Source organism: Triturus cristatus, chromosome 10, assembly GCF_964204655.1.
Source record: "Triturus cristatus chromosome 10, aTriCri1.1, whole genome shotgun sequence".
NCBI lineage: Eukaryota > Metazoa > Chordata > Amphibia > Caudata > Salamandridae > Triturus > Triturus cristatus.
In genome coordinates, this window is record NC_140593.1 from 1,137,047,478 (window position 1) to 1,137,074,801 (window position 27,324).

A 27,324-nucleotide genomic window follows, 5' to 3' on the forward strand; every position below is an offset into this window, starting at 1 on the left:
CCTTGACTTTTGCTTCTATTACATTTTGGAAGTTTCAGTCTTAATTCAAGTCAACTGAACAAATTAGATTAATGTAGCACATTTGAATGGGAAGATAACAGCACCCTGATGACCGTAGTCACACTGGGACACCTGGTAGCCCTTCCCTTTTCTTATTTGTTCTTTGACACTGATAAAACATTGTCTTAAAGCTTTTAAACCTGGCCACACTGCTAGAGTTACACTGTTGTAGCAATGGTATGAATACATGTAGATGTTTAAGCTGTAGACTATTCAGCAAGTGCATCTCTCCTCCTGCAACTCTCTTCAAAGCCTGTAGTACCAGAAAATGAAGAGATCACAGGTGCAGGACACCAGTACTGCAAAGTCTTTCCTTAACTAAGATAGAGTAACATCTTCATACCTGGCTCTTGCTGAATCCCAGTCTAGCACCAGCTTGGCCAGTTGCTTCCTTTGCTTCTGAATGTTGGGTATGTCAGTCTAAAAAAAAAAAACACCAGACAAGGTTGTCATTTCCTAGTGGCAACTAACCAGAAGACGTAGACAAACTGAAATTGTGACGCTAAAACAAAGCCAAGTACCTTTACTGACAACAAAATATGTCAAACCAGAAGCAAAACATGGTCCTTACTGCAAAGGAACTTTACAGTTGTAACACAGTTTTCCTATTCCTAATATGCACAGGTAAAGAAACTAATACCTGCAAAATCCCACATGCTGCCTGTAAAACTGCACACACAGGCACAAATTTTGGTGTGGGATGCACAGAAAAAAGGCTAATCCTAAGCAGCAGGAGGGAACATCTATTATGATGATGCGGCGGTGAAAGCATGCACCAGACACATTTAGTCTAGCAATATGGTGACCTCATTGTAAGTGGTAGACACCGGTGCACCTCCATGAGAACCCCAGTCTGTGCAGGTGGTCACGATGGACACCCACGCAGCCCAAAGTAGCAGTGGGCCCAGAGTCCCTTTGCTGTTACCTTAGATGGACCACTTCCACCAGAGGAGAGATTCCCACTCAGCTATGCGAATGAGTTCTGAAACATAAAGCAACTGGGAAGCCTGTCAGGCTCTGCCCTTTTTGCGGATGTGGTAGAAAGGTATTTCTTTGTGTAATCTCAGATCATCATTTCATGACGTACACAAATAATATTCTGGGTGCCGAGGCAAAGCAGCAGCTTCTGAGAAATAACAGTGCCTTCAAGGGCTTCCTGACTGTAGGAAAGAAGGTGAAGCCGGGCTAGGCGACATGACAATGCTGTACATAAGAACACTGCATGCTGTCCTGGACAGCAATGTCCCAAAGTAAAGATCTATATTTAGGACCCAAGCACGGATGGCCTGCACCACTTCTGTGTACCGGTTTCGTAATGCGTGAACAGTTTCTAAAGGGAAAAATGCACAAAGCACTTGTGCTTTGACTCCTAAAGTCGATTTTGGTATCCTCACAAAGAGAAGTTTATAACGTCTCTAAAGATGTACCCAGAGAACCAGAGAACGTATGTGCTTCAAGAGAGATGTGTGCTGTCAATTTGGAGTTGATGCCAAAGGGTTTACCTGACAACGGGCCAAAATAATTTTTGATTAGTCTGCTTGTAAAAAAAAAAACCAGAGCCCTACAGAAAAAAAATTGAGTAAGAGCCTGGAAAATGATTTCTGCATCTGACAATCAACATGCGCCCCCACCCAAAACTTAAATTTGCCCTTGCATGTGGAATGTGTGGTACAGGTCTCCAATAGGGACCTACATTGAGTTCAGGTCTGGCAAGCAATTTGTTCAGGTCAGATGAAAGACGTCCCTCCTATGTACATGTCACCACTTAAAAAGCTTGGGCAGATCACAGGAGGATTTATTCCAAAGGATGCTCCTTATTAGGCACGCCTTCTTAAAGCAACCAGAAGGAACCCATGCCTGATCAGATTTCCAAACTACTTGACACAGACTGGAGAACACCTTACTCGTACCTGAGAGATCACCTGTACCACAAAGAACTTTATAATGTAATGGTCGAACGAAAGAGGTTTTTGGCATGTAACACAAGCTCTTCAGCGTGGAAATCTTGCATCGTCGCGGGTAAGTGTGGCTCTAGAACAACTCTAATCAGTAAAGCTAATGGAAGAATTGTAACCTACTGAAGAGTTGGTTACTTGAGATAAGAGGCATTTCATGGTCCCATTTGAGGTGCAAAAATAATTTACTAAATATGTTTTTGTAGTCTGCCACACACTCTTTACCAGGCTGATCTTGTTCTCTAAAGAATGATAGCAGTACATAGTCCTGTAAAAAGCCTTCTTTATTAAATACATGTCCACTATACACAACAGGTTTTTCCCTGAGTGATTAAAAGTGAATTCCTGATGGAACACGACTTCAATATCAGCAATTATTGGATATTGTTGGAAGTCTGGAAACCTCCTGTAACACGTCAGCTTGATATTTTGGAAGTCCTCTGGCTGTAGAATCAGTGGAATAAGTGCTCATTCATGAGGTTTGTGCATAAACCAAAGGTTGCAAGATCAAATTCCTGTGCAGGAAACTCAATGTCCTAACCGCTTGACACTGATCAATTGAATAGAAATGCTATTTAGGGCGTAACATAAAAACAAAAAGAAAAATCTGAGGAAGGACTATATAAGAAGATTTCCAGATGGTTGCTCAAGTGCTCCTTCCGCTGCACGGCTGGTCTTGGTGGTCTTGATACCAGTATGCTTAGTAATAAAGGGGGACCAATAATTGAAACTGCGTGGGAGAGCTCACAATCTCAGATGCCCACTATGGTACCCTTCATCCCTCAGCCCTAAGAGATAATGCACAAGATCCTTCACTGTGAAACTCATGCTGCTGGTGTCTGGCCCACTGTGATGGCAGAGTGTGCTGAGGTAGTAGTCGGGACATTTAGGCGACAGATTCGACTCAATGCTCCATATGGGGATTGGGGAATATCTGTAGTTTATCAGTGACCAAAATGTTATCTGAGCACGCATTGTAGTGCCGCAAACAGGGCAGTAATGGCAACTGTTGATTGGAGAAGCAAAGATCCTCCAATATTTTGCAATTCAAGTGAACAAGCCGAAGGGACAAAGAGTTTGACACCCAACGCTAGGCAACCGTATTTCAAATATGTAATGAAATAAGTGAAACAAAAGATTTACCCAAGGCAAAGCTTACATGAGGGCAAACACTCCTCCAAACCACTTGCACAATCTAAAGGACACAGAACGTAGGACAGACCACAACATTGCATCAGGGAAATATCTACAACTATAGATTCAATCAACAAATCTGTACCAAATTCACAACTCACTTAAGATAGTCAACAAAGGGCCAACATTCCAAATTTCATGCTGTTCCATGCAGTCAAAAAATCGTTGAGGGTTCAAAACATTGTTTTCCCATTTTAGTTCCCATAGAAACTTGTACCCACACCTACAGCCAAAACCACAAAACAGATTTGCATCAAACTGGGCATGAAAGCAGGACTTTTTCGAAGAGCATGCTTTTGTTGGAACGGTGTAAATCCTGTTCTGTAGCTTTTGAGATATTAGTATTTGAAAGAGGTGTAAGTGGACTTAAAAGGGTTAACATTTTTGGATAGCTTAGTTGAAAAGACATCTGTTGACGCTTATAACTTTGGCGCTGTCTGACGAATAAGGCTGAAATTGGTCAGACACTTGGTATGTTGAAATGACTTCTGATATTTTCAAATTCGTGCAGATCCATCAGGGAGGGAAGTTAACAAAAGTGGGGCAAATGAGTTTTAATTTCGGATATATTTAGCATTATATGATTAGCAGAAGGGTGAAAGGAGTGCTATTCTATTGGATGTCAAGTTTTACAGCAACCCGTCAAGAAGAGTAAAGTTAAAGTGTGTGCATTAAACATTAATTCAATTATAACTTTGGCACAGTTTGATCTGAACGTGTGGCAAGCAGTTACCAAGCTACACCCAGTGTAGATATTTTGTGTTTTAAGAAAATCCAATTGGGGGACAAAGCTACCGGGGATGGGGCGGGACAAGGGCAGTCAAAAATATTTCCGATTTACTAATCACTTAAGCACTGCTCTGATAAATCTGCATGAAATTTGACAGACACCTTCTTTTGTTTTTTTCTATGTTTGCACCAATCCATCCATTGGGAGGCTCAGTAAATCACGGGGAGCTTCAACGTTCAATAGCGCTTTCACGGTGTTCTTGTGTACGCAGAAAGATTCTCTATTTCGTAAACCTCTGACAAATAGGCTCAGCCAACGCGTTTCACCCTAGAAAGGGCTTCTTCAGGGCTTATGTAAAAGAGTTATAGTATAGACCAAACAACGTTAATTTTATGGTATCAGGCATTTCCGAGTCCATAGTTAAGTTTGAGTATGTGTCAGGTTAGTCCCATGTCCAGAGAGTCGTCAGGTTGGCCACAGGGCCTGACTGAAGTCAGTGCACCGTGCAGAACAGGTAAGCTGGCATGTGAATTCAGCAAATCACAAAAGAAACATGAAGTACACTGGAAAATATCAGTTCTAGTTCAGCAAACATGACCAAAAAAAGGCCTAAAGAACAAGTTCCCAAGCGCAGGACTAGATCTGGAGTTTTATCACAGAAGAACTCCTGCTTGCTGCTAAGTGGCACCGTAAGGCTCCAGTGCACCAGTACTGCGCTGAAGTCAATTCCTCCCTTTCCACGTCCGTGGACTCGAAGCATCATCAATTGTTGGTTACAGTGGGCTAGGTATTAACTTAGGATCTTTTTAAATGTTAAGAGGCCATTCCACAGAACAGGGAGAAGGAGAGCAGTGTGGAAACTGCAGCATCCTCCAAAAGAGGAAGTAACTTGTGCTTTTGATGGATACTTTTGTCTGCAGAATCCTCACTTTAGAATAGATACCAAACCAATACTTCCCCAAAGAGGACGGTCTGTAGGTTGAAGGTCAAGAAGTCTTTCAGAACCAAGAGAGCAAACTGTCCTTCCTGTCGAACCTGGCTGTAAATGCAGCAATGCTTCCCGAACATATGCAGCGATACCCACGTAGCAGCCTGACAGATATCAAGAACACTTGCTCCTTGTGCCAAGGCAGTGGCAGCAGTATTTTCCCTGGTGGAAGCAGACCTTTTACGGGCTGCTTCTTTGCCAATGCTTAGCAGATCTTAATGCAGTGGACTATCCACCTCTACAAGGTCCTCTTCTGCACCCCCATCCCTTTCTTGCTTCAGAGAACCCTACAAAAAACGGATCAACTCGATCCTTGGAATGATCTATATGAAAGTTTAGAGCCCTTTTGGGGTCCAACTGACAGAGCCTTTCCTCCTCTTTTGAGGGGTGAGGCAGAGCAAAGAATTCTGGTAGAGTGATGGATTGCCCAGTGTGGAAGGGAGTCATGAAGGCTGCCCCAGTCCACAACACCAGTGTGTCTAGGAAATATGTGGAGTAGGACTGTTCCACTGAAAGTGCTTTTTGTTCACTCCTGATGAACTGACATGATAGCAATGATGAAGACAGTCTTCAAGGTCAGAAGATGCAGGGAGCAGCTTTGCATCAGCTCAAAGGGCATACACGTGAGAAATGTCAATGCCATCTTAAGGTCCCACTGTGGCATCACAAATGGGAGTGTGAGAGAATGTGTGTCAAACTTTCAATTAACTTCATTAGAACAGGTGACCAAAACAGGGTTGGTTGGTTCGGCAAATGTGGAAAGGCCTAAAGGGCTGACAAATAATAGTTTGTAGTGCCCACAGCAAGGCTTAGTTTGACTAAAGCCAAAACAAATAAAAGGACATTTTAAAGCTTCACCTGTAAGTGATCGGGCACTGCACCACATCACAAATTTGGCCTAGTGCCAGGCATGAATTAATTTTGAGAAGGTTGATCTGGCATCAAGGTTGACATCCACCACTTCAGCTGGCAAATCAAAAGCAGTGATCTGCTGCAGCTCAATCTCCACCAATAGAGGTGTAGATTGTGTAGCCTGGTTGCCTAGACAGGAGGTTCTCCCAAAGTGGCAGCCTGACCAGAGTACAAATGCTCATACTCAGAAGGCCAGGGTACCACACTCCCCTGGGCCACCATGATGACTTGAGCCCAGTTGGTCATGATCTTCTTCAGAAACTGGGGAAGGAGACAAAGTTGGGGAAGGCATGCAGGAGTCTCTTGTTCAGTTCCAGCCAGCATGTGTCTCCTAATTTAGTGCACTTGCAGAAACTCCAACACCCAACTCCAACACACAATACTTGTCACTCTTCCCATTCTTGATGATGGATCTAGCAAGGGTTCTACCCAGTAGTGGGAGCCACAGTGAGCTACCTCAGGATGTAGCTGCCACTTGTTATTTGCCAGATGACCTCTGATTGGTTAATCTACCCACGCATTCAGGGACCCCGCTAAATGGTTGCCAACTAGGAAGACACCCTAGAGCTTTAACCATCTCTAAAGATATAAGGCTGCTTGGCACAGGACCCGGTACCTCCCCCTTCACTGCTAGTTGCAATACCAAATGGTGGTGGTTTTGTCCATGAGAACTTGAACCAGCCTCCCCATGGACTGCAGAAAGGCCTTCTTAGCCAAACAAATGGGCCACAGATCCAGAATATTGATATGAAGTCCTCGATCTCCACCGCTCTAGGTGACCAGGACATCCCTGTGGTAGTGGGCTCGTCACTACTGTCAGCTGCAGGTGGAAAGGGGAAGGGGACTGCTGCATGGCAAACTGCGGTTGGTCAACTACCACTGTAGATCTTGAGCTACCTTCCTTGAGAACTGGGCGGTGCCAGAATGGTGGCCTTGGTGCTGGGTCTACCGAGACTTCAGGGCCCGCATGTGCCCCCTGGCGTGGTTGACAAAGGTGATGCACAAGTCTACGTCTAGAGTTTAAGAGGCCAATAAGCATCCGAACATGACTCCAGGAGCAAGCCTGCTGATGGAAAGGCCAGAACCACAACAAATCCTGGATTGCCTCAATGAATGAAAGTCTCCTAGAGGGAATCAGGTGGGACTCTGGCTCGTTTATGGTGAGCCCAATAATGTTAGATGTGGTCTGGTCAGCGACTGAGTGCAGCGAGCCCACCTTCATCAACCAGTTGTCGAGATACATCTCTATAGTGATTCCCAACCTCCGAAGATGGTCAATGACCACCATCATCACTTTCGTGAACATCCATGGGTTGCTGGTGAGGCATAAGGGGAGCATGGTAAAGTGAAAATGTTCCTGGCCCATCTTGAACAACAGGTAGCACGACGGGTATATAAAAATACACATCCTGCAAGCCAGGAACACCATCCAGTCACTTGAGTCCAAAGAAGAGAGTCTAGAACAATGTTAGCATCTTAAATTTGTCCTTCCATTGGAGGTGCTCCTCTGTAATCCGTTCCAGTGTGGGAGAGATAGTTGGTGGAGAGGAAAGAAAGGGTATGGCAAAGGCATTTTGCATACTATGCAAGACCCATCTGTTGCATGTGATGAGTCACTAACAGAGGAGGACATGTTGGATCCTGCCTTCCACTGAGTGGGCTTGAAACAGTGAGGGCAAACAAACTGTTGGTCAGTGTATCGGATGAAGAGGAGTTGTAGGACTGGTGCCACTGCTGGCCTCGCCGTTTTCTGCCACATCCACGACACTGAACGGGCTCAGTTAACTGCTGCATCACTGGTTGTGAAGGCTGTCTTTGGCTAATAAGGGAGACCCCTGAAGTAGCCTCTAAATTTCCAAAGTGGTGCAGAAACGGTTTTGCAGGAGCCAGTAGCCCAAAGGAATGTGCTTCAGCTCTGCTATCTTTAAAGTGTTGCAAAGTGGAGTCTGCCTTTTCATCACAGAGGCAGGGCCCACCATAGGGCATGTATATCAGTAAACCTTCGCAAATAACATTTGGCCTCATCTTGTCCGTAATTTATTGTCCAGCCAAGAGGCCCTCAGATCTGTTGGCAAGATCTCACTAACCATCTCCCAAAGGGTATAGGATTAATGCCCCAAGATGCAGGATGCACTGACAGACTGTAACAGCAAATTAAGTCTATTTATTGAGTTTTACCATACTTCAACATCATACATACATACATATGTGGCTTGGCAAACTCCTCAGTACATAGTTTTAAGCATCATTTTTTTAAACCAATCAGAACAGTAAAACACAGTAACAACACCACAGTACGTCATATACATTGCTCCTTGTGTTAGCTAGACCCATGAGACACAATCAATACATGGTGACTGTCAAGACTCTGAGCACTGCAGGCCCTGTCTCTGCCCTTAAATCCATTTAACAACTTTATTGCAATACATCCGGCTGGTCTGTAAGATAAACCTCAACAGGACTCCAGATATCCTTGGATCTTGAAGCGACCGGCAGTTCCTCAGCATATACGTTTAATTGCTCCTTAAAATATGCAATGTCTTTGAACCAAGAGACAACCGTAGGTGCAGCTCTCCCACCCCAGCGTTTGGCCACCGCCCTCTTTGCCAGCAGCAGCGAGACAGCCGCCAATCTAGGATTGCATACCTTCAATGCTGTACAACAGCCTAACAAACACACCTGCAGGTTACAGGGTACGCATTCCATTAATATCTGTTAGATGTATTGTAACACTGCCCAAGAATGGTAACACTTGGGGACACTCCCAGGCTAAGTGCTTGAAATCTGAATCTTCCACTCTACATCTTGCACATCGCGAGTCCTCCCGCGGCCCATATCCATGCAGTCTAGCAGGGGAATAATACATTTGGTGTAAGAACTTAAAATTAATTATTCGTATATTGCAATTCGCTGTGAGTCACCCCGTCAGCGTACATCATGCCGTCCAGTCCTTCCAAGGTAATGGTTCATCCAATTGTGCAACCCATTTTTCATACGCCCCCGAGGTGACCGTCTGATTCTCCACTAATGATACCCTGTATAGACTAGTTATTAAGCCTCTCCTGCTGTTACCCGTCAGAAGCCTCTGAAGGGTCTTCAATATCCGCGGTTCCGCCGGAAATTCAGGATATTCAGCCCTCACAGCCACCCGCAACTTGACATATGTAAACCCCAGCATGGCCGAATAGACCGTCTTGGCCATGCGGTCCTCCAGAGCAACAAAATAACGACGCCGATACATACCCCCCAGCTTGGTTATTCCAGCCTCACCCAGAAGTGCCATCGCCTGCGGCTCCTGGGTGACAGAGATGCCCGGGTGCGCTTTAAGAAGCAATGCTGGTACATATAGATGCTCCCTACCAGCTCTATTCTGTAACCCATTCCATGCTGGGGGGTGCAGGTCACCGTGTTTATATGCACCATAGAATTTAATGGCTGAAAGTGATACAGCACAGCTGTCAGAGGAATTGGGTGAACATCATCTGCCTCCACCGCCAAATGCGGCAAAAACTCTGTGGAAACTGCCAATAGTGGGCAAACTGGGTAATATAGTCTCATATTCGGCCCTTCAAACCCACCCCTCTCTCATATGGTTGCATCATGACATCCCAACTTTAGCGGGGCTGCTTGCCAGCCCATGTCAAAGTCAGTAAGCACGACTGTAATGCTTTAAAAAATGCTTGTTTAATATGATGGGGATATTAACAAAGAAGTACAAGAATTTCGGCAGGATATTAATCTTGATCACAGCGATCCGATCCGCCAAGGAGAGCGGTAACCTTATCCAACCAGCCACCCTATCTGTCAGTACCGACACTGTCTGTCCATAATTCATCTGAAGCACCACATCCGCGTCCCTGTGCACCCATACCCCAAGATATTTGACGGCATCCTGGGTCTACCGCAAAGGGAATTCCACCTTGTGTGCCATTGTGCTCTGTGTCAGGGGCATCACAATAGACTTACCCCAGTTTATCGTTAACCCTGAGAAGCCCCCTGAACTTAACATATTCCCTAAGCAATGGCCCAAGGTGAGCCTCTGGCTCCCGAACAAACCATAGCATATCATCGGCATACAATGATATGGCCAATGGTCTCTGCCTGAATTCCAGCACTGTGTACCAATGCTGCTGCCTGATTTTGCATGCCAGAGGCCCGAGGACAAAGGAAAACAAACATAGGTAATAATGGGCACCCTTGCCTAGTACCTCGTTCTATCCGGATGCAATCAGACACCCAGCCATTAGCCTTGACCCTAGCCGTCGGCTCATTATATAATTGCCTGATCCACTGCACAAACTGGGGAGGAAGCCCCACCATAAACATATATCCCCAGTTTATAGAACTGAAGGGTTTGGCGGCATCCAAGAATACCACCGCCGCCTTTATTTAAGGATCTAAATAGTGCAATACAGTGAACAGTGTCCTAAGGTTATGCGTAGTTCAGCGCTCCTGAACAAACCTAGATTGTTCTGGCAGCACCAAGGCTGGTACCAACGGCTGCAGCCTCGTTGCAATTATTTTTGCCAGAATATTAACATCGATATTCATTAAAGACAGCGGACAATACGATTCACATTTGTTTGAAACCTTGTCGGGCTTCAGCAGCATCACAATTGGAGCCTCACACAGGGTGCGAGGCAACACGACACTGTCATAGGCCTCCGCATACACCTCTGACAATGCCGGGGCCAGTTGATCCATATACGTTTTATAAAACTCGCTGGGTAGGCCATCAGTGCCCGCTGCCTTGCTGCAACAGCAAATTAGATGAAGAAAATGTGTGTTTGCCTAAAGTCTCAATCCTCTAGATTCCTGATCTTGAGGAGAGGTGTGGAATCAATTGGGATTCCCTTTACTGATTAAGGCCCCCACAATAAGGCTCTCTGTACTGGAATGCTTGATGATAAAATCCAGGTCACTGGATTTCATTACAAGACCGGAGGCTACATTATGCAATAACTTTTATCAGAGTATCTGTAAGAGCATCACCAAAAGGAACCGCTCCACTTCTACCAGTGTCTGGTAGCGGGTGCACCAGTACGTCTCGAAACAAATTCAGATATTTCAACATTCAATGTTCCTGGTTTGCTGATTCTTTCAAAACCACATAGTTTACCTTTTGAGGGCTTCCACTGTTGAGGACTATCAGTTAAGTGAGATTGCTTCCCTTTTGTCCTGATAAAGACCCCTGCATGCTGGATGGGTCGCAACATCGACAAATGAACTTGTTGACTTTTAATTTCCTTTGGTGTCAGCAAACTGTACTCAAATCTGGACTCTTTTGGATTGCATTATTGCACTACATTGTCAACAATGCTTTTTGAATATTGTTCTTCTTAAGAAACACTAAAGGCACTTATGAACCATTGTCATTTATCACTTTCAACGCACCGTTTTAGGAGCATCAATTGCATTGTTTTCTACTTTAGAAATACACCTCTACTAATTAAAAAACAATTAGATTAATGCAATTGTATGAATCTCTTGCCATACAAGCATAGGCGTATTAAGGTTCTCCCAAGGGAAACTTTGTTTCCATAAGTATACATACGCAGGTTGCTAGGGCAGCCCCATAATTATTTTACGTCACTGAAAGGAAGTATGGGCTCAGATGTGCTGGCCCCGTCTGTTCAAAACATTTAGTAATGGAGGGAAGTTGTAGTTCCAGTCCCATGGATGCCATCAGACAACCTGAGAATGATGTACTTACCACCATTATAGTGGTCAATGTCTTGAATTAAGCACCGTTTTGGGGGAGGCGCCACACCCACTGGTCTTTTGTAACGCAAGGTATAAGGCATCATAGGTGTAAATAAGAGGGCAAGCCCCCACCCCCACCCCCACATCATTTTCATCATCATCAAACGTCCTGGAGCGCATCCTGCTTTGGCACAGGATCAGAATCAGCACCAAAAACATATGGAGCCTCTGTTGATAGCTGCAAAGTGGTAGAGGCACAGGGTTAGAGTCCGACTGCAGGACAAACGGTTGAGCTTTTGAATTATCAAGCTCGGGCTGAAGTCAGTTTAGGATCGGACACAGGCATCTGTAGCAGGTCATCTCTGGTGCCGGCATGATGGTTGCAAGTGGCAAGAGTATTATTATATTGGGCTACCTATGCAACTTCTATTTACACTGTTTAGAAATGACCGATGCACCTACCACAAGAAGAGTTACAAGAATAAGAACTGTGTTTTTGTTTGTTTTGCATAAGATCAATACAAGTAACACGTGGTTCAGGACCCTTCAAGATCTCCATGGTTTACCAGCTCAGAGTGAAAGGGTAATGGAATCTTAGTTAAATGAATCATGACAGTTCCACTGCTTTTATGCACTAAAACCACCTTTTGTTGCACGATTAATGTAAAAGACTTTAGTTTATTGAGCGGATGGTCAAACTTTTAACATATGTTTCTGCCATTTTAAACCCCTGCAAATAAGAATGTCTATCCACCAATAAGAAAAGAGAACTGCAAGTAATCATAAAAGAGAAATCGGATTTTAAAAATGTCTTAGACGCAGGTAAAAGAATACTCCAACTATTGAAATATTTTGGTCTAAATGGGTTACGTGATCTTTGATTAGAGAAAAAAAGAAATCCGAGATACTATTGGTAGGAGGCCATACGTCATTTCAACTTAACAAATCAGAGAAGCTAAAAAGTGAATCACCAAATCCCCCCGAGACCTAATCTCCAGCAGATCTCAAAAATATGTATAATGCTGGAGAAGTTCATGCCCTGTTGAGGTGCGTGGGAGGACTAGCTCCCAAACCCTTGTGATCACTGCTTAATTTGAGCTGGTGGTTAAGTGCGGTGAGCACCAAAACATTTTAGGGGATCGCCACTTCTTTTCCATCATCCGTCCTTCACCCAGACAAGAGACAGAAAGGCAGAAAAAGGAAAAATAAGGAAGAGACTGAAAGAAAAACAATGACAAAAGGGAGAACACATGCATGAAAAAGAATCTACAAATGTGTTTCATGTGATGTTGATATAGACTTGGCAATGCGCTTGATTCTGAAATGTCAACCCCTTATCATGTTTAAGCTTTTTTGAAAACTAAAACATATTTAAACAAAAATAAAAAGAACCTACAAAAGAGTTAGAGACAGGGAATATAGAGTGGCGAAAAAAAGCTGAGGTAGTATCTGAACTATCCAGTCTTGGTATTCAGATTGCTACAATTTTCTGGAGGTGGACAGCTTAGGTAGAACAGCATTTTCTTTCTCTCCGCATTAATTTACAACTAGCATTGGTAACAGCGTGAACAGAGAGCTCTGCATTGATTCAGACAACATGTAACCTCAGACCCTGAGAACTCTCCTCAGCAGCAGAGCAAGCCCAGCCGTTTCTATGGCTGGAGCACAACTGCGCCCGCGAGTTTTTGGCTGCTTGATCCAAGAACAGCTAATGGCACCAGGGACAGTTATATTTAGCCTGGTAGAGGCACAGTACTCTCTCAGGAGCACCGTGCAGCTATGCTGGCCCTGCGGCCACAAGAAGTAATGTTACCTCTGCCAGAAGGTTCAGGGGCTCCAAGATTTCCTTTTCAAGCTGCACCTCGTGCTGGGAGAGCTCCATGGCCAGTTTACTCTCTGCTTCACCACAGGAATCCAGCATTTTCCTTAAAAAGGGGTGGAGGTAGACATAACAAGAATGATAATAAGTGCATTATTGGACAAGGGGGACACGGTGGCTCTCAGAGGAACTCTGCAACAATAAAGGGGGAACAGAGTGAAGTGAAAAACAGGAATACAATGGCAGAGCACTGGCCAGACAGTAGAAGAAGGTTCAAAGGACCCCAAGGGAATCTCATTTTGCTTTGATTGAGCATGTTTAACCCTCCCTGTCCTGTTCCTTCCTTTGTTTAACAGACTCTCAATTTAGAGCACATGCCATAGGGAAACCTTTGTTTCAAGTTCATCCGAAGGAGGGAGAAAAGAGAAGTGTGAACATGCCCCACAAAGGAATTATAAAATGTGGAAATGGCATCAAAGTTATCAGAGAAGAAAAAACAATAACACATCTAATGAGCAATTTATAATATAAGGAATAGGCTACTTCATAACACCACAAAGTCACAGAATGATCTTGGGACCAATTGCTTAAGCCGGAGCAGAGTTCGACCAAGATGAGCTATAGCACATTGCTCCTTCAGAGCCCAGTACTGGTTTATGCAAACACTGTAATACAACTCTTGACTATCTCAACACCGAAGCCGAGCCTGAAGCTAAGTCCAAGCTAATGAAGCCCAGTCCAGCGATACTTTACCACTGCAGCCCACTCCTGAACCATGATCACGCCACAGCCCAGCACCTTGCCCACACCAGAGCTCAGTCCATAGAGTTGTCCACACTGGCGTTCAGCCCACAGCCTTGTCCAAGCTGTAGCCTAGGCCACAGTCTAGCCACGCTAAAAGTAACTCCTGAGCTGTGTCAATGCTGGAGCTAGCCTTTGATCTAAGTCGTATGGGAGTGCTGCCCTGAGGTAGCCAAGCACTAAGTTATTGGACACACTAGAATCCAGCCAGGAGACAGACACACAGGAACCCAAGCTTTATCTATAATGGGCAGCTATACTCATGCTGAGACCACTGAGCTACGTCAGCTTCGGGGCCAAGCAATGAGCTCACGGTAGAGAGGATTCCAGCCTTGAGGAAGATAGACTGGAGTCCATGCATGAAATATGAGCACACTAAAGTCCTGCACCTAGTTATGTCCTCACAGGACCCAGCTCTGGGTCATGCCTATGCTGGAACCTAGCCGCAAGCCACGTCTACGCTGGGGTTCAGCCTCTAGCAACGTCTGAGCTGGGGTTCAGCCTCAAAGCGATGCCTGCGCTTGGATCCAGCCACAAACTACTCCAACGCCTGGGGCCAGTCCTGGGCACATCTGGGCCCAGCCACGAGCTTTGTGCTTGGGTCCAGCTCAGAGATATGTCCCCACTGGGGCCTTAATGCGGCTACATCCCCAATAGGATCCAGCTACATGTTCCGTACCCCCTGAGACCCGGCCATTAATGATTACCCTGCTGAATTACTGCCCTGAGCTACAAGCACACTGGCGCCAAGTCCTGAGCTATAGGAATCCCCCTCCTTTGACTACCCCCCCCTCCCCCAAGCCATGATATGCAACAGTGGTCCAATCAGAGAGATCCACTCTCCGATTGGATCACTGTTGTTACCAATCATTAACTACCCCGGTCCTTCAGGTTATTTTGGGGCTACCTCATCGTTATGTAATGACCCCCTAGGCAATGGACACACTGGATTCCCATAATCGGCCACGGGCACACTCAAGTCCTGCCTGAGCTATGGGCACTCTGGAGCCCAGCAATAAACCATGCCAGAGTCCCACACTGAGCCATGGACACGCCAGAGTCCCACACTGAGCCATGGACACGCCAGAGTCCCACACTGAGCCATGGACACGCCAGGGTCCCACACTGAGCCATGGACACGCCAGGGTCCCACACTGAGCCATGGACACGCCAGGGTCCCACACTGAGCCATGGACACGCCAGGGTCCCACACTGAGCCATGGACACGCCAGGGTCCCACACTGAGCCATGGACACGCCAGGGTCCCACACTGAGCCATGGACACGCCAGGGTCCCACACTGAGCCATGGACACGCCAGGGTCCCACACTGAGCCATGGACACGCCAGGGTCCCACACTGAGCCATGGACACGCCAGAGTCCCACACTGAGCCATGGACACGCCAGAGTCCCACACTGAGCCATGGACACGCCAGGGTCCCACACTGAGCCATGGACACGCCAGAGTCCCACACTGAGCCATGGACACGCCAGAGTCCCACACTGAGCCATGGACACGCCAGAGTCCCACACTGAGCCATGGACATGCCGAAAGAGAAATTAGATAACAACACACTTAAGGCCAGCCCAAAGCCTTCAGTCTGGCAAGACTGCGGCAGAAACCATGTCAATTGCTTAAGTTATGTTGCAAGAGAGAATACTCTAGGACCAAAGCAGTGCTGTACAGCCACACAAGAAAAGACGACATATTCCGACCATGTTTGAAGCAAACAGTTCTTTTTTTTGGAGGGCAGCATGTACCACAGGAGAAGGAGTGATTAGGGGAACATTAGCCCTAATTAAAGCAGGCAGCGTATAACATGGTATTAAAACTGAACATTTAAAAAACTGAGAGATCGAAACTTACCCCAGAAGTGAGTCATCGCCCAGCTGTTGGGAACCCTCCTGCATAGTCTGACACAGAGCGGTCAGTGGGAGCTTTTTCTGGAAAGACAAAGGGGTAGAAATGTACTAACTGATCTCACTGAGAATCCAAAACAACTTCTGAAAAATAAAAGACACTTTGTGGCAAGGCAGGGAAGCCTCCTGTTGAAGGCCCACATCACTCACACTTCCAAAGCCTGGATGGAGCCCAAGTATTTATTGAATTCCTAACCCAAAATATTCCGTGATTCACAATAATGTCTTTTCTAAAAGTAGAATGAATAGCTTTCCTAGCCTCACTGCAAGATACTGACACGGGGTGCAAATGTGAAAATGTGGAATCTGGCCTATGACCTCAGCTCGGCCTGTAAGACCCCGTCACAGCCAACCATCGCTTGAATGAGAATAAATGCTGCAGTCCTCCAAAGGGAAGCTCGGAGCCCTGGTGAACCCGAACTGTGCAACAGACAGGAAGCCTGCACCCTGACCTCTGCTCGGGAACATTTCTCCTGTAAACAGTCTTTGTTTGCTATGGCTACAAGGAAGCCCCCACCCACAGCACTGAAGCACCTCATACTGCTGCCTGCAGAGTACAATCTCTGAACCGAGGTAGGATGGTGAGGAAAGGCGAGGGAACCTTGGACGAGGACAGGCAGATGGACCTGTAGGACCCGTCAGAGGTGCCGAGAGGTCTCATTTTGCCACACAGTGAACACAGACAGTAAAGAGGTGGGTCATCAAGAGATGGGTCCTCAATCCCTTTCTTTTGAAGGAAAAGAGAAGAAAAAAAGGAGAGAAGGAGCCAATATCCATTCCTGACCATCAATACAGAGACGAACTTCGAAGGGAGAGAAAGACCCGATAAGGGTCTCCTTGGCATTTACCTTACCCAGGTGAAATCAAAGGGAGCATGGCATAGATGGTGCTGACCAACACATCAAAAGGTACAAGGGAGAATTAAACAAATCATGGCTTGTTTCTGTGACATAAAACTGCAATGGCCCCGGCATGCACCCTGCTGCTTAAACCCAAAAAAATGAAATCGTATATTCGGACCTTCTCTGGTATTGCCCCGAGAATCTGGAACTCCCTGCCTACGGAAACCAGATTGAATCCTTCAACAGTGTCCTTCAAAAAGGAAGTGAAAGCTTTACTGATGAATACTCTACTTGCCAGCCGGGCGATGTTAGGACCTCCTAGCCCACTGGGCTTCTTTACACCCTTTATCGTTCCTGATCATGTTGCTGTATCCCACACCCATGTTCTTTTGCTTACTTATGCTATTTTGTATTTACGTTATACTGATCCCCTCCATTAGTTCGGAGGTGCATGCCTCTATATGTTATGACCATCTTGCTGTTTTGCCTCACTTGTCTCCTCACATATGCTTCGAAATCTTTGTATAGTGCTCCGATACCCTCTTGGGTCATGCTCGCGCTATATTAAAAAAAGTCAATAAATAAATGCGTGGAATTTTCTCCCACCACATGGAGAGAATCATTGCTGATTTTATTTTTTCCCAAATCCCACCTTAAATGAAAGATCAGAGAGTTTAAAATCTGTGTAGAGAGGGCCAAGAGAAACCGAGCGGGCTTTGAGACTCTCTGCAGGGGCATCGCTTGTGGATTGGCCACTGGGGACTTGTTCCAACAGCAAAGTCATCGGAGTCTCTTTCAGAAACCCAGTAGCCCCCCTACAAGTAAATAAGTGGGAACCATTATAGTGGTGGAAAGAGTTGTTTGTATACAGATTAACGATGGATGCCGTGTTTCGCAACACTCTAATTGACAACCCCTTAATCCGTTTAATGGAAACAGTACCGTAGCTGATAGTATAAAAGGCACAGATCTCTAAAGACAAAATTGCAGGCACCATCACCATTAAGAATGCAGGCAGAATGCACAACAACAACTGTGGCTGTCTTGGTACTGCAAAGAGAGCAAAACCTTGGCTGTTATGTCTCAAGAAGATTGTGCATCTGTATTTGATGTTTTAGCCGGATAGGTAACACTTTTCACAAAATGCCACCCAGAGAGAGAGCAATTTTATGGGACAAAGGTTCTGAAGTTCACATATAGGAGATGGATTGGGCAGTCGGTGGACAAGTTTGAACCACTGTAAGAAGTATGGTAGTGGTTTCAGTTGTGAACATCCAGCACTAATGTTATGCACTGCAGGCGGTTTCAAGGTAAAAACTGGAGCCCTACAGTAGGGTCTGCCACGCGTGTACTGAAGGTAATCTCTATTTCATGTTGGGACTGCTCACGCGCAGTTACTTTCATGGCTTAAAACTCACAAGTGCTTTGTGATCAGACGGACAGTCTAAGCCTTCCTGTCTAACTCTACTACCAGTCCGGTTTTGAGGCAGCATGGACAGGTAGGACATGTACTCACGTGTCTTTTCTCTGCATCGGTGCCAGGTTGTCCTTGAAGGCAGGTGGTCAATCTCTTGTGGGAGTTGTGACAAACCATCCTCATTGTGTCCAGCCGCCTCTCGATCTACAGAGAAAAATAACAAACGAGCATTAGACCTTCCCTAATTCTCAACAGATAATTCAACGAGTCTGCAGTAGCGTAAGGAGCAATAGAAACAGCAGTCATCATCTGCCTGGCCACTGATACTTCATCAGGCTTTAGGGAGCTTAAAGATTGTTATCCAAGACTGGTTCCATATATGTAAAATCAGCCACTGTGGTGGGTTAGAAGAAAAAAGGAAGAAAAAAGGAAAAAAAGAAAAAGGAAAAAAGAAAGAAAAAAGAAAGAAAGAAAGAGTATGGTGACTGCAGTAAAATATTGGCATTCCTCTCCAGCTTGCCTTTGGGTATGTGGCTAGCCTTATGTAGTTTTCACATGCAGGGCATGTGGTCCTCCTGGGAGGGAAAATGGACTCTACATTCATAACTTGCTAGAGAACAACAACCTGACCCAGATTATTTTAGATGCCTGTGCAGCTGTGCGTAAGGATGCACCAGCAGCAGGCTACTCATGCTTGTGAGGTCTGAACTGTGGAATAAACATCCCATTGGATTTCGTCCCCCACATACGGCGGAGCCGCAAAGGAGGTCAATCCTTCTCCCATCTAGCCACCAAGTTCTAGAATGACCTCCCAACTCACCTCCCCTTCACTCGCCGACTTCAGGAAGGAACTCAAGACCTGTTTCTTCGACTAAGGCTTCCCTTACCTAAGCGCCTAGAAATCCCCAGGGTGATAAGCCATGCTATACAAATACCGATTGATTGATTGCCCTTTCTTTTTGTCCTGCACTGGAACCTATCTGAAAACAGTGGAGGTCCCAATGAGGGAGTCTGGCCTAGCTCTCCTGGAATACCCATCCATCTCTCCACGCTGTGTCTTCCTCTGCCCCGCTAAAGAAGGAAATCATTAGACAACATGCTCTTTATTGACTGCTTAGCATATGGATGCATAACTTAGCACTCCGCTCGATTGGCCCGGTTTACCCACCTCGCCAACGGTGCTTCCTTAATGGGATAAGAAGGTGCCCACCAGAACCAGTGAGCGGTACTTGTCAGGAATTTGAAGATATTTCTACAGCACCAGCAGGAGAACAGGGACATCAGGCTGAAAACGATTCTGCTGCCACTACCCCTCGAACCCCCCTCCAAGACGGAAACAAACACTTGGATCCGAGGCATTGCCGCTTTGAAGATTGGAACTGAACTTCTCCTTTTTGCTTTCTTCCTTGTCAGATGTGTTCTTTTTTTCCTGGTTTCAGGTATCAATTAGGAATTGCTTTAATGAAGATATGGTCTACATTTGGATTTTGGACCAGCATTTTGCTTTGTTGATTTTTCCTCGCCCTACGTGGCTACTGGTCCATGAATTTCTATTGTGCCACTCTTGTTACAGTAATGAGAAACACACAATATAGAATTGAACTACCGCAACTGTACTTCTCTGAAGGGGAGGGCACGGGAACATTGGCATGGTCTGAGTTATTGAAGTCTGCTTGGCTGACAACTTGAGGCAGAACCTCAGCTACCTGTCCCTGATGTACAGCCTGCACTGTCCCTTGACTCCAGGAGCTCGAATCACCCCGCTTACAGCCAGAGAGGCGCACATGAATGTTGTCCTATACCTTAGGTACTTAAAGTGTGCCCCGCTGACTGAGGCGGGCCATTCTGAAAGTTTGAATTGTCCTTCGACTAATCTGGAGACAATAGGATTTAAAAGTATAGGAGGCTCCCAACCTTGAACGCTACTGCTTCCCAACTGCAGAAAGGGGACCAGTGGCTCATGTGAGCCCCTGGTCACATGTATATCGCCATTTGGGACAAATTCCAACCGTGCGAGCCATTTTTGAGATAGGAGGTCCTGAATTTCAACACCTCGAGGACCCACTTTGGTTGGTAAGCCCATTTCCAGCACCAGTAGTTCCCATAATGTAATGTTGCCTTTGGAGAGCAGATGGGGCTGCGATCAATCTTCCTCTGATGCGTACACGCGCACTAGTTGGCCATTTAAATGGACACAGGAATTTTGACTTCTTTGTGTGTTGCAATCTATCTTAGGTCATTTTTATATGGATGGCTTTTGGGCACCTCTCGGCTGTCTGACTTAACACTCACCAAGTCCCTCAGTCCCTGTACCCATGGCCTCCCAGAAACTAGGGAAAAGAGTAGAAATCATATCACATCACATTGATATCTTAATAGCATTCTATCCCTTAGTCATTGAGAATCGCTGAGCGCAGGGCAGAAAATGATTATGCTACTTACCAGTATGCATTTGTTCTTGGCATGTAGGGCTGCTGACATTCATATCTGTGCATAGATCGCCGCCTAGTGTTGGGTCCGGATGATTGCACATTGTTGTCCTGGAAGAGTCTTGGAAGCATCCTGAGATGGGTGACTCCTCCCCTGGACCACAGTGCGCATGGGCATCCTCTCCATCCCCAGATTGTTTTTCGCCATTGTGATGACCATGCTATACAGTAATTCTGAGAGCTGCAGCTGCGACAGGCGCCGGGGAGGAGGGTGGGCGATATGAATGTCAGCAGCCCTACATGCCAAGAACAGATGCATACTGGTAAGTAGCATAATCAGTTCGAGGCATGTGGGCTGCTGAATTCATATCTGTGCATAGAATACACAGCAGTACCTCCTATTAGCGGCGGCCACCCGTGCCAGCTGCAGCAGTCTGAAAAAGAGTTTTGAGAACAGCCTGTCCTACAGCAGCCTGCTGTTTTGAGTGTACATCTACACAGTAGTGTTTGGTAAGTGTATGTATAGTGGACCATGTGGCTGCTCTACATATTTCTTGTAAAGGAATGTTTCCCAGGAAAGCCATGGACGCCCCTAACTTCCGTGTTGAGTGGGCTCGTGGAGGAATCGTTAATGTGCGTTTAGCTTTTTGATAACAAATTTGGATACATTTAACGATCCATCTGGCTATACCTGCTTTGGAAATGGCGTTGCCTTTGTGTTGTGGAGAGAAGGCAACGAAGAGTTGTTTAGTCTTCCTAAAGTTTTTAGTTCTGTCAATATAGTACATGAGGGCCCTTTTGACATCTAGTGTGTGGAGCATCCTCTCAGCGACATTTTGTGGGTTTTGGAAGAAAACCGGCAGTTCAATGGTTTGGTTCATGTGGAACTGCGATATTACTTTAGGCATGAACTTGGGGTTGGTACGTAGTACGACCCGGTTTGCATGAACTTGTATAAATGGCTCCTGAATGGATAGTGCCTGGAGTTCACTAACTCTTCTTAAGGAAGTGATGGCAACCAGGAAAGCCACTTTCCAGGTGAGGAATTGAATCTCACAAGAATGGAGAGGTTCAAAGGGTGGACCCATTAGTCTGGTGAGGACCAAGTTGAGGTTCCACACCGGTGCCGGGGGGTGCCTTGGGGGAATCACCCGTTTAAGTCCTTCCAAGAAGGCTTTGATGGCAGGCACTCTGAATAAAGAGAGGTGCTGCCTGTTTTGGAGGTAGGCTGCTATTGCTGTTAAATGGACACGTATTGAGGTGTATGCCAGATTGCATCGGTATAGGTGTAATAGATAGCAGATTATGTTCTGAATAGATGCGTGTAGCGGGTTAATGTGGTTGTTGTTGCAATAAATGACAAACCTCTTCCATTTGGCTGCATAGCAAGCTCTGGTAGTGGGTCTCCTAGCTTCCTTAATGATCTCCATACAGTCAGGTGGCAGGTTTAGGTAGCCAAACTCTAAGACTTCAGGAGCCAGATTGCCAGGTTCAGCTGTTGCGGATCTGGGTGTTGAATTTCTCCATGGTTCTGCGTCAAAAGCGCGGGTTTGATCCGCAGCCTTTGATGCGGCACCACGGAAAGTTCCAGAAAGGTGGTGTACCATGGCTGGCGTGCCCATGTTGGAGCAACCAGGATGAGTGTCAGAGAGTGCTGTCGCAGTTTGCGTGCCACTAGCGGTATCAACGGCGCTGGGGGAAAAGCGTACGCAAATCTGCCGGACCAGTTCATCCATATCGCATTGCCCTGCGACTGTGGATGTGGGAACCTGGCGGCAAAGCTTTGGCATTTTGCGTTTTCCCTTGTGGCGAATAGGTCTATCTCTGGATGACCCCACTGCTGGAAGTACGGTTGGAGCACTGATGGGTGTAACTCCCACTCGTGCATCTGGTGGCTGTGTCTGCTGAGCAGATCCGCCATCTGGTTGTCTTTGCCTGGGAGGTGTTCCGCCATGAGGAATATGTTCCTCTGAATGGCCCACTTCCACATGCTCTGAGCCAGATGAGACAACTGTGGAGAGTGTGTTCCTCCCTGCTTCTGTATGTAGTACATGGCAGTCATGTTGTCCGTCCGGATCAACACAACCTTGTTGCACAGGTGTACTTTGAATGCTTTCATTGCCAGGAAGATTGCCATCAATTCCAGAAGGTTGATGTGCATCTTCTTTTGTTGTGTAGTCCATAGTCCCTGCACAGTGTAATTGAGTACATGAGCTCCCCATCCCTGGAGAGACGCGTCCGCTGTTAGTATTATTTGTGGAACAGGCTCTTGGAACGGTCGGCCCTTGCAAAGGTTTTGTGGATTCCACCAATGCAGAGAGTTGTATGCCCGACCGCTCACCAACACTAGGTCTTTCAATTGTCCTTGAGCCTGATTCCACTGACGTGCTAAGCACTCCTGAAGCGGCCGCATATGTAGTCTCGCGTGTGGGACTATGAAGATGCAGGAGGCCATCATGCCTATCAACTGCATGAACACTCGCGCCGGCAGGGAGTGTTGAGGTTTGAATTTTGAGATCAGCAGTTGCATGCTGTTGATTCTCACTAAAGTTGGCTGAGCTGTGGCAGCCAGAGTGTTGATTGTAGCGCCTAAGTACTGTTGTACGTGCGCAGGTTGGAGACTTGACTTTGGGTAATTTAGTGAGAATCCCAGATCGTGAAGAAGGTGAATGGTGTGGGACATGTGGGCGGCACATTGTTGTGCTGATTTGGCCTGAACTAGCCAGTCGTCCAAATAAGGGAAGACGTGAATATTTTGTCTTCGCAGATGTGCGGCCACTGTCGCCAGGCACTTGGTAAAGACCCTGGGTGCTGTTGTTACTCCGAAGGGGAGAACTTTGAACTGATAGTGATTACCTTGAATGGTGAATCTGAGGTATTTCCTGTGTGAAGGGTGTATTGGTATGTGGAAGTATGCATCCTTCAGGTCTAGTGTAGCTAGGAAATCCCCCTGAGTGAGTAGTGGGAGAACCTGTTGGAGGGTGAGCATATGGAAATGCTCCGACAGTATAAATAGGTTTAGGGGTCGCAGGTCTAGGATAGGTCTGAGCGAGCCGTCCTTTTTTGGGATCAAGAAGTACAGAGAGTACACTCCTGTGCCCTGCTGGGCGGTGGGCACTACTTCTATGGCCCCTTTTGCGAGCATAGCAAGCACTTCTTGCTGGAGTAAATCTAAGTGTTCGGCTGACATAGGACGGTGCTTTGGTGGTATGTTGGGTGGAGTGGAAGTTAGTTCCAGACAGTACCCATGTTGAATGATGTCCCTGACCCACCTGTCCGTGGTGATGTTCTTCCATGCGGGCAGGAACAGCTGGAGTCGTCCCCCGACAGGTGTTAAGTGGTCGGGGGGTAGGGAGAGGGCGTCACTGTTTGTTTTTTGGGGAGGACCTGGTGTTGCCATATCCACGTCCCCTACCCTTGGCGCTGGATCCACGATATCCACCCCTGTTGTTTTTGTCGTAGGTGGTCTGTGTGCTACCTTTAGCATACTGTTGTTGTGACCCCTGGCCCCTTGACGTTCCCCTATTTCCAGTGCGACGAAAGGAGCCACTACGAAATTGTTGGCTTTGTAGCGCCCCCATAGATTTGGCAGTATCTGTGTCTTTTTTTATTTTCTCTAGGGTAGTGTCAACGTCTGGGCCAAATAAAAATTCTGTGTTAACCGGTAAGTTGAGGATATTGTTTTGGATCTCGGGTTTGAAGCCTGAGATGCGTAACCAGGCATGGCGTCGTAACATGACACTTGTGTTTATTGCCCTGGCCGCTGTGTCAGCTGCGTCTAGGGCGCATTTGATGGACGCATTAGTGAGGAGTTGTCCTTCTCTAATGAGGAGCTCTGCTGACTCTTTATACTCCTCTGGTAGGTGTTGGAGCAGTGACTCTAGGGTGTCATAATGTGACCTGTCATAACGTGCCAGGAGTGCTTGTGTATTTGAGATGCGCAGGATATTGGCTGCTTGCGCTGCCACACGTTTGCCCGATGTTTCAAGGACCTTTGACTCTTTGTCGGGGGAGGAGCATCACCAGTTGTCTGTGAGTGGGCTCTTTTGCGAGCGTTGGCAACCACCATAGAGTCTAATGGCAACTGACCCCTAATGTATTTAGGGTCACCAGGTGCAGGCTTATATTTCTTTTCAATCCTTGGGTTTAACACACGGGCTCTTGTGGTGTCCTTGAAAATGTCTTTGGCAGGCTTTAGAACCCCTTTAAGCATGGGCAGAGTCTTGACAGTTCTTTCCGAAGATGCGAAAGTGTCAAGCAGGAAGTCCTCCTCAATGGCGTCAGAGTGCACTTCCACCCCATGATGAGCAGCTGCCCGTTCGATAAGGGCATTAAATGCGGCCGTGTCCTCTGTAGGAGAAGTTTTAATATTGTAGAGTTGCGCATCCTGAGCATGTGGCGTGACACTTGGGTCTGTGGGGTCATCCCATGCCTGATCAGGATCCTGTGTGTCATCGGTATCTGCGTCCCCGGGGTAGATGGTATCGTCCCCACCATATTCCTGCATTGTGTCCGATTCAGAAGGGGTAGGAGAAAAGGACTGCGGAGCTAGTGGGAGGGGATGGAAGTGTTCTTGCAACACTGGTTCCTGCTCCGCCGGTAGCTTGCGTTTGAGAGGAATTTTGTATGGCACCTCTTCCCTGACTAGCGTGATCTTGCGCTTGTGGAGCATGAGCCTACCAGTGTTGGCGTCGATAAACTGTGGCCCTGAAGGGTCGTGTTCCGTTAGGCCAGAGGCGGTGGACTGTGTGTGGAGGACACGTGTCCGAATTTGAAAAAGTTTCGGTGCCGATGTCGGTGGCAGCCCAAAGGTGATGTTGGTGGGCTCCGAGTGCACTGTACCGGGTGAGGTAGTGTGGGGACCCGAGGTAGAGTGGAGGGCTACCTGGTCCCGGATACGTTGAAGAGAGGCAGAGACCTGTTGCACAGCAAACTGAGATGGTGGTTTGGTGGGCATCTTGGTAGTAGGTGTGGAGGCCGACCCCGACTTTTTTGTCGGAAGGGGGTCACTGGCTTGAAGGGATGCATCGATAGTCGACGTAGTCGAGGACTTCTTCGGCATCGGTGCTTTAGGTGTCGACGTTGCCGAGGCGGCCATTTTGACTGCGGAGGCGACGGGCTTCGGTGTCGGCGCCGAAGGTGTCGGTGCCTTGTGGTGCACGAGGGCGCGCCTTTTCTGAGCGTCGACCGCGTCTGCTGCGGTGAGCTCAGCGCCGAAGTCTTTCTGTACGCGTTCGGAGCCGACGACTTTTTTCGGCGTCGGTGCTGGGCCAGCGGACTGTTTCGACGCCATTGATCCGACCACCACCAGTTTCGCTTTCGATTTTGAAGGGACTGGAGCGATGGATGTTTTTGGGTTTAACAACCCGGTCGTCTTGGGTAATATTGGCTCTTGCATAGTGTTCAGTGCCGGGCCGGAAGGCGGGGCCGAGGAACCATGGATTAGGTCTTGGGTAAGGCCCGAAGGCGATCCCTCGACCGGAGCCTGACGACTAATTTCGGCCTCCGTTTCGACGGATTGGCCTAACTCCTCGGGAGAGCTGTCTTCTACAGCCCCATAGGCTTCGTCGATGTCCCCTACCTCGTCGACTGCTTCTTCACGTCGAAAGAGCTCTTCGTCATCGTCGTCCGATCGGGAACCATGCTCCGAAGCGGGGCTAGATAGTATTTCTTCCACGCTCTCGGCGTCCTCGTCCTCGGTGCTGAATATGTTGGTGGGTGCGGGTGCTGCCTGCTGCGCCTCGAGTCTCGCTGCCCGTCGGTTCCGTAGAGTTTTCTTGGATCGGAACCGTGCGCAGGCCATGCATTTTGATTCGTCGTGATCCGGCGAGAGACATTTGTTACAGACCGGGTGGACGTCGATGTGAGGGTACTTGGCGTGGCACAACGGACACCTCTTCAACGGAGTTCTCGATTCCATCGTCGATGGAGCGACGAAGTTTTGACCAAGTCGAATCGAAAGTTTGAAAAAGGGTGTGGAGCACTAGGACTAGTAGTCGACACCGAACGGTAACTGTACCGACGAAAACTATAGGCCTTTTGGCCTAAACTAAGTATTCCGAAGTTGAGCTAAGATAGTTGCATCCGAACCCAATGGCGGAAAAAAACAATCTGGGGATGGAGAGGATGCCCATGCGCACTGTGGTCCAGGGGAGGAGTCACCCATCTCAGGATGCTTCCAAGACTCTTCCAGGACAACAATGTGCAATCATCCGGACCCAACACTAGGCGGCGATCTATGCACAGATATGAATTCAGCAGCCCACATAGCTCGAACGAGACCATTTATTTCTACAAACTACCTAACAGAAAATATATGACCTATAGGAGAACACAGAACATAGACTCCAATGCAATACTGACTGTAGCAGCTTGTCGTATGAGGGCTTTAAACCTGTCTGAGGTAGGCTGGCCGTATGAGGGTTTTAAACCGGTCCACGGTCAGCTGGCCACATGAGGGCTTTAAACCTGTCTTGGGGCAGATTTCCCAGCAAGAAAGTGATAGGACATGGAACCTAAAATGGTATACATGGAAATTAAGACCTATTAGTCTTA

General features: G+C 47.0%; 1 protein-coding gene across 6 annotated transcripts in view; it reads right to left on the reverse strand.

The window, feature by feature from the left end:
• Positions 1–27,324, reverse strand: part of ARHGAP17 (Rho GTPase activating protein 17) — a 325,425-nt gene that overhangs the window by 102,128 nt on the left and 195,973 nt on the right. For all 6 annotated transcript variants that reach the window (XM_085629452.1, XM_085629454.1, XM_085629449.1 and 3 more), the window contains exons 3-6: positions 18,440–18,544; positions 16,029–16,105; positions 13,356–13,467; positions 404–480 (exon numbers count right to left, since the gene is read on the reverse strand). In XM_085629452.1, coding sequence (XP_085485578.1) covers positions 404–480; positions 13,356–13,467; positions 16,029–16,105; positions 18,440–18,544 — 371 coding nt within the window. The remainder of the gene's footprint in view (positions 1–403; positions 481–13,355; positions 13,468–16,028; positions 16,106–18,439; positions 18,545–27,324) is intronic.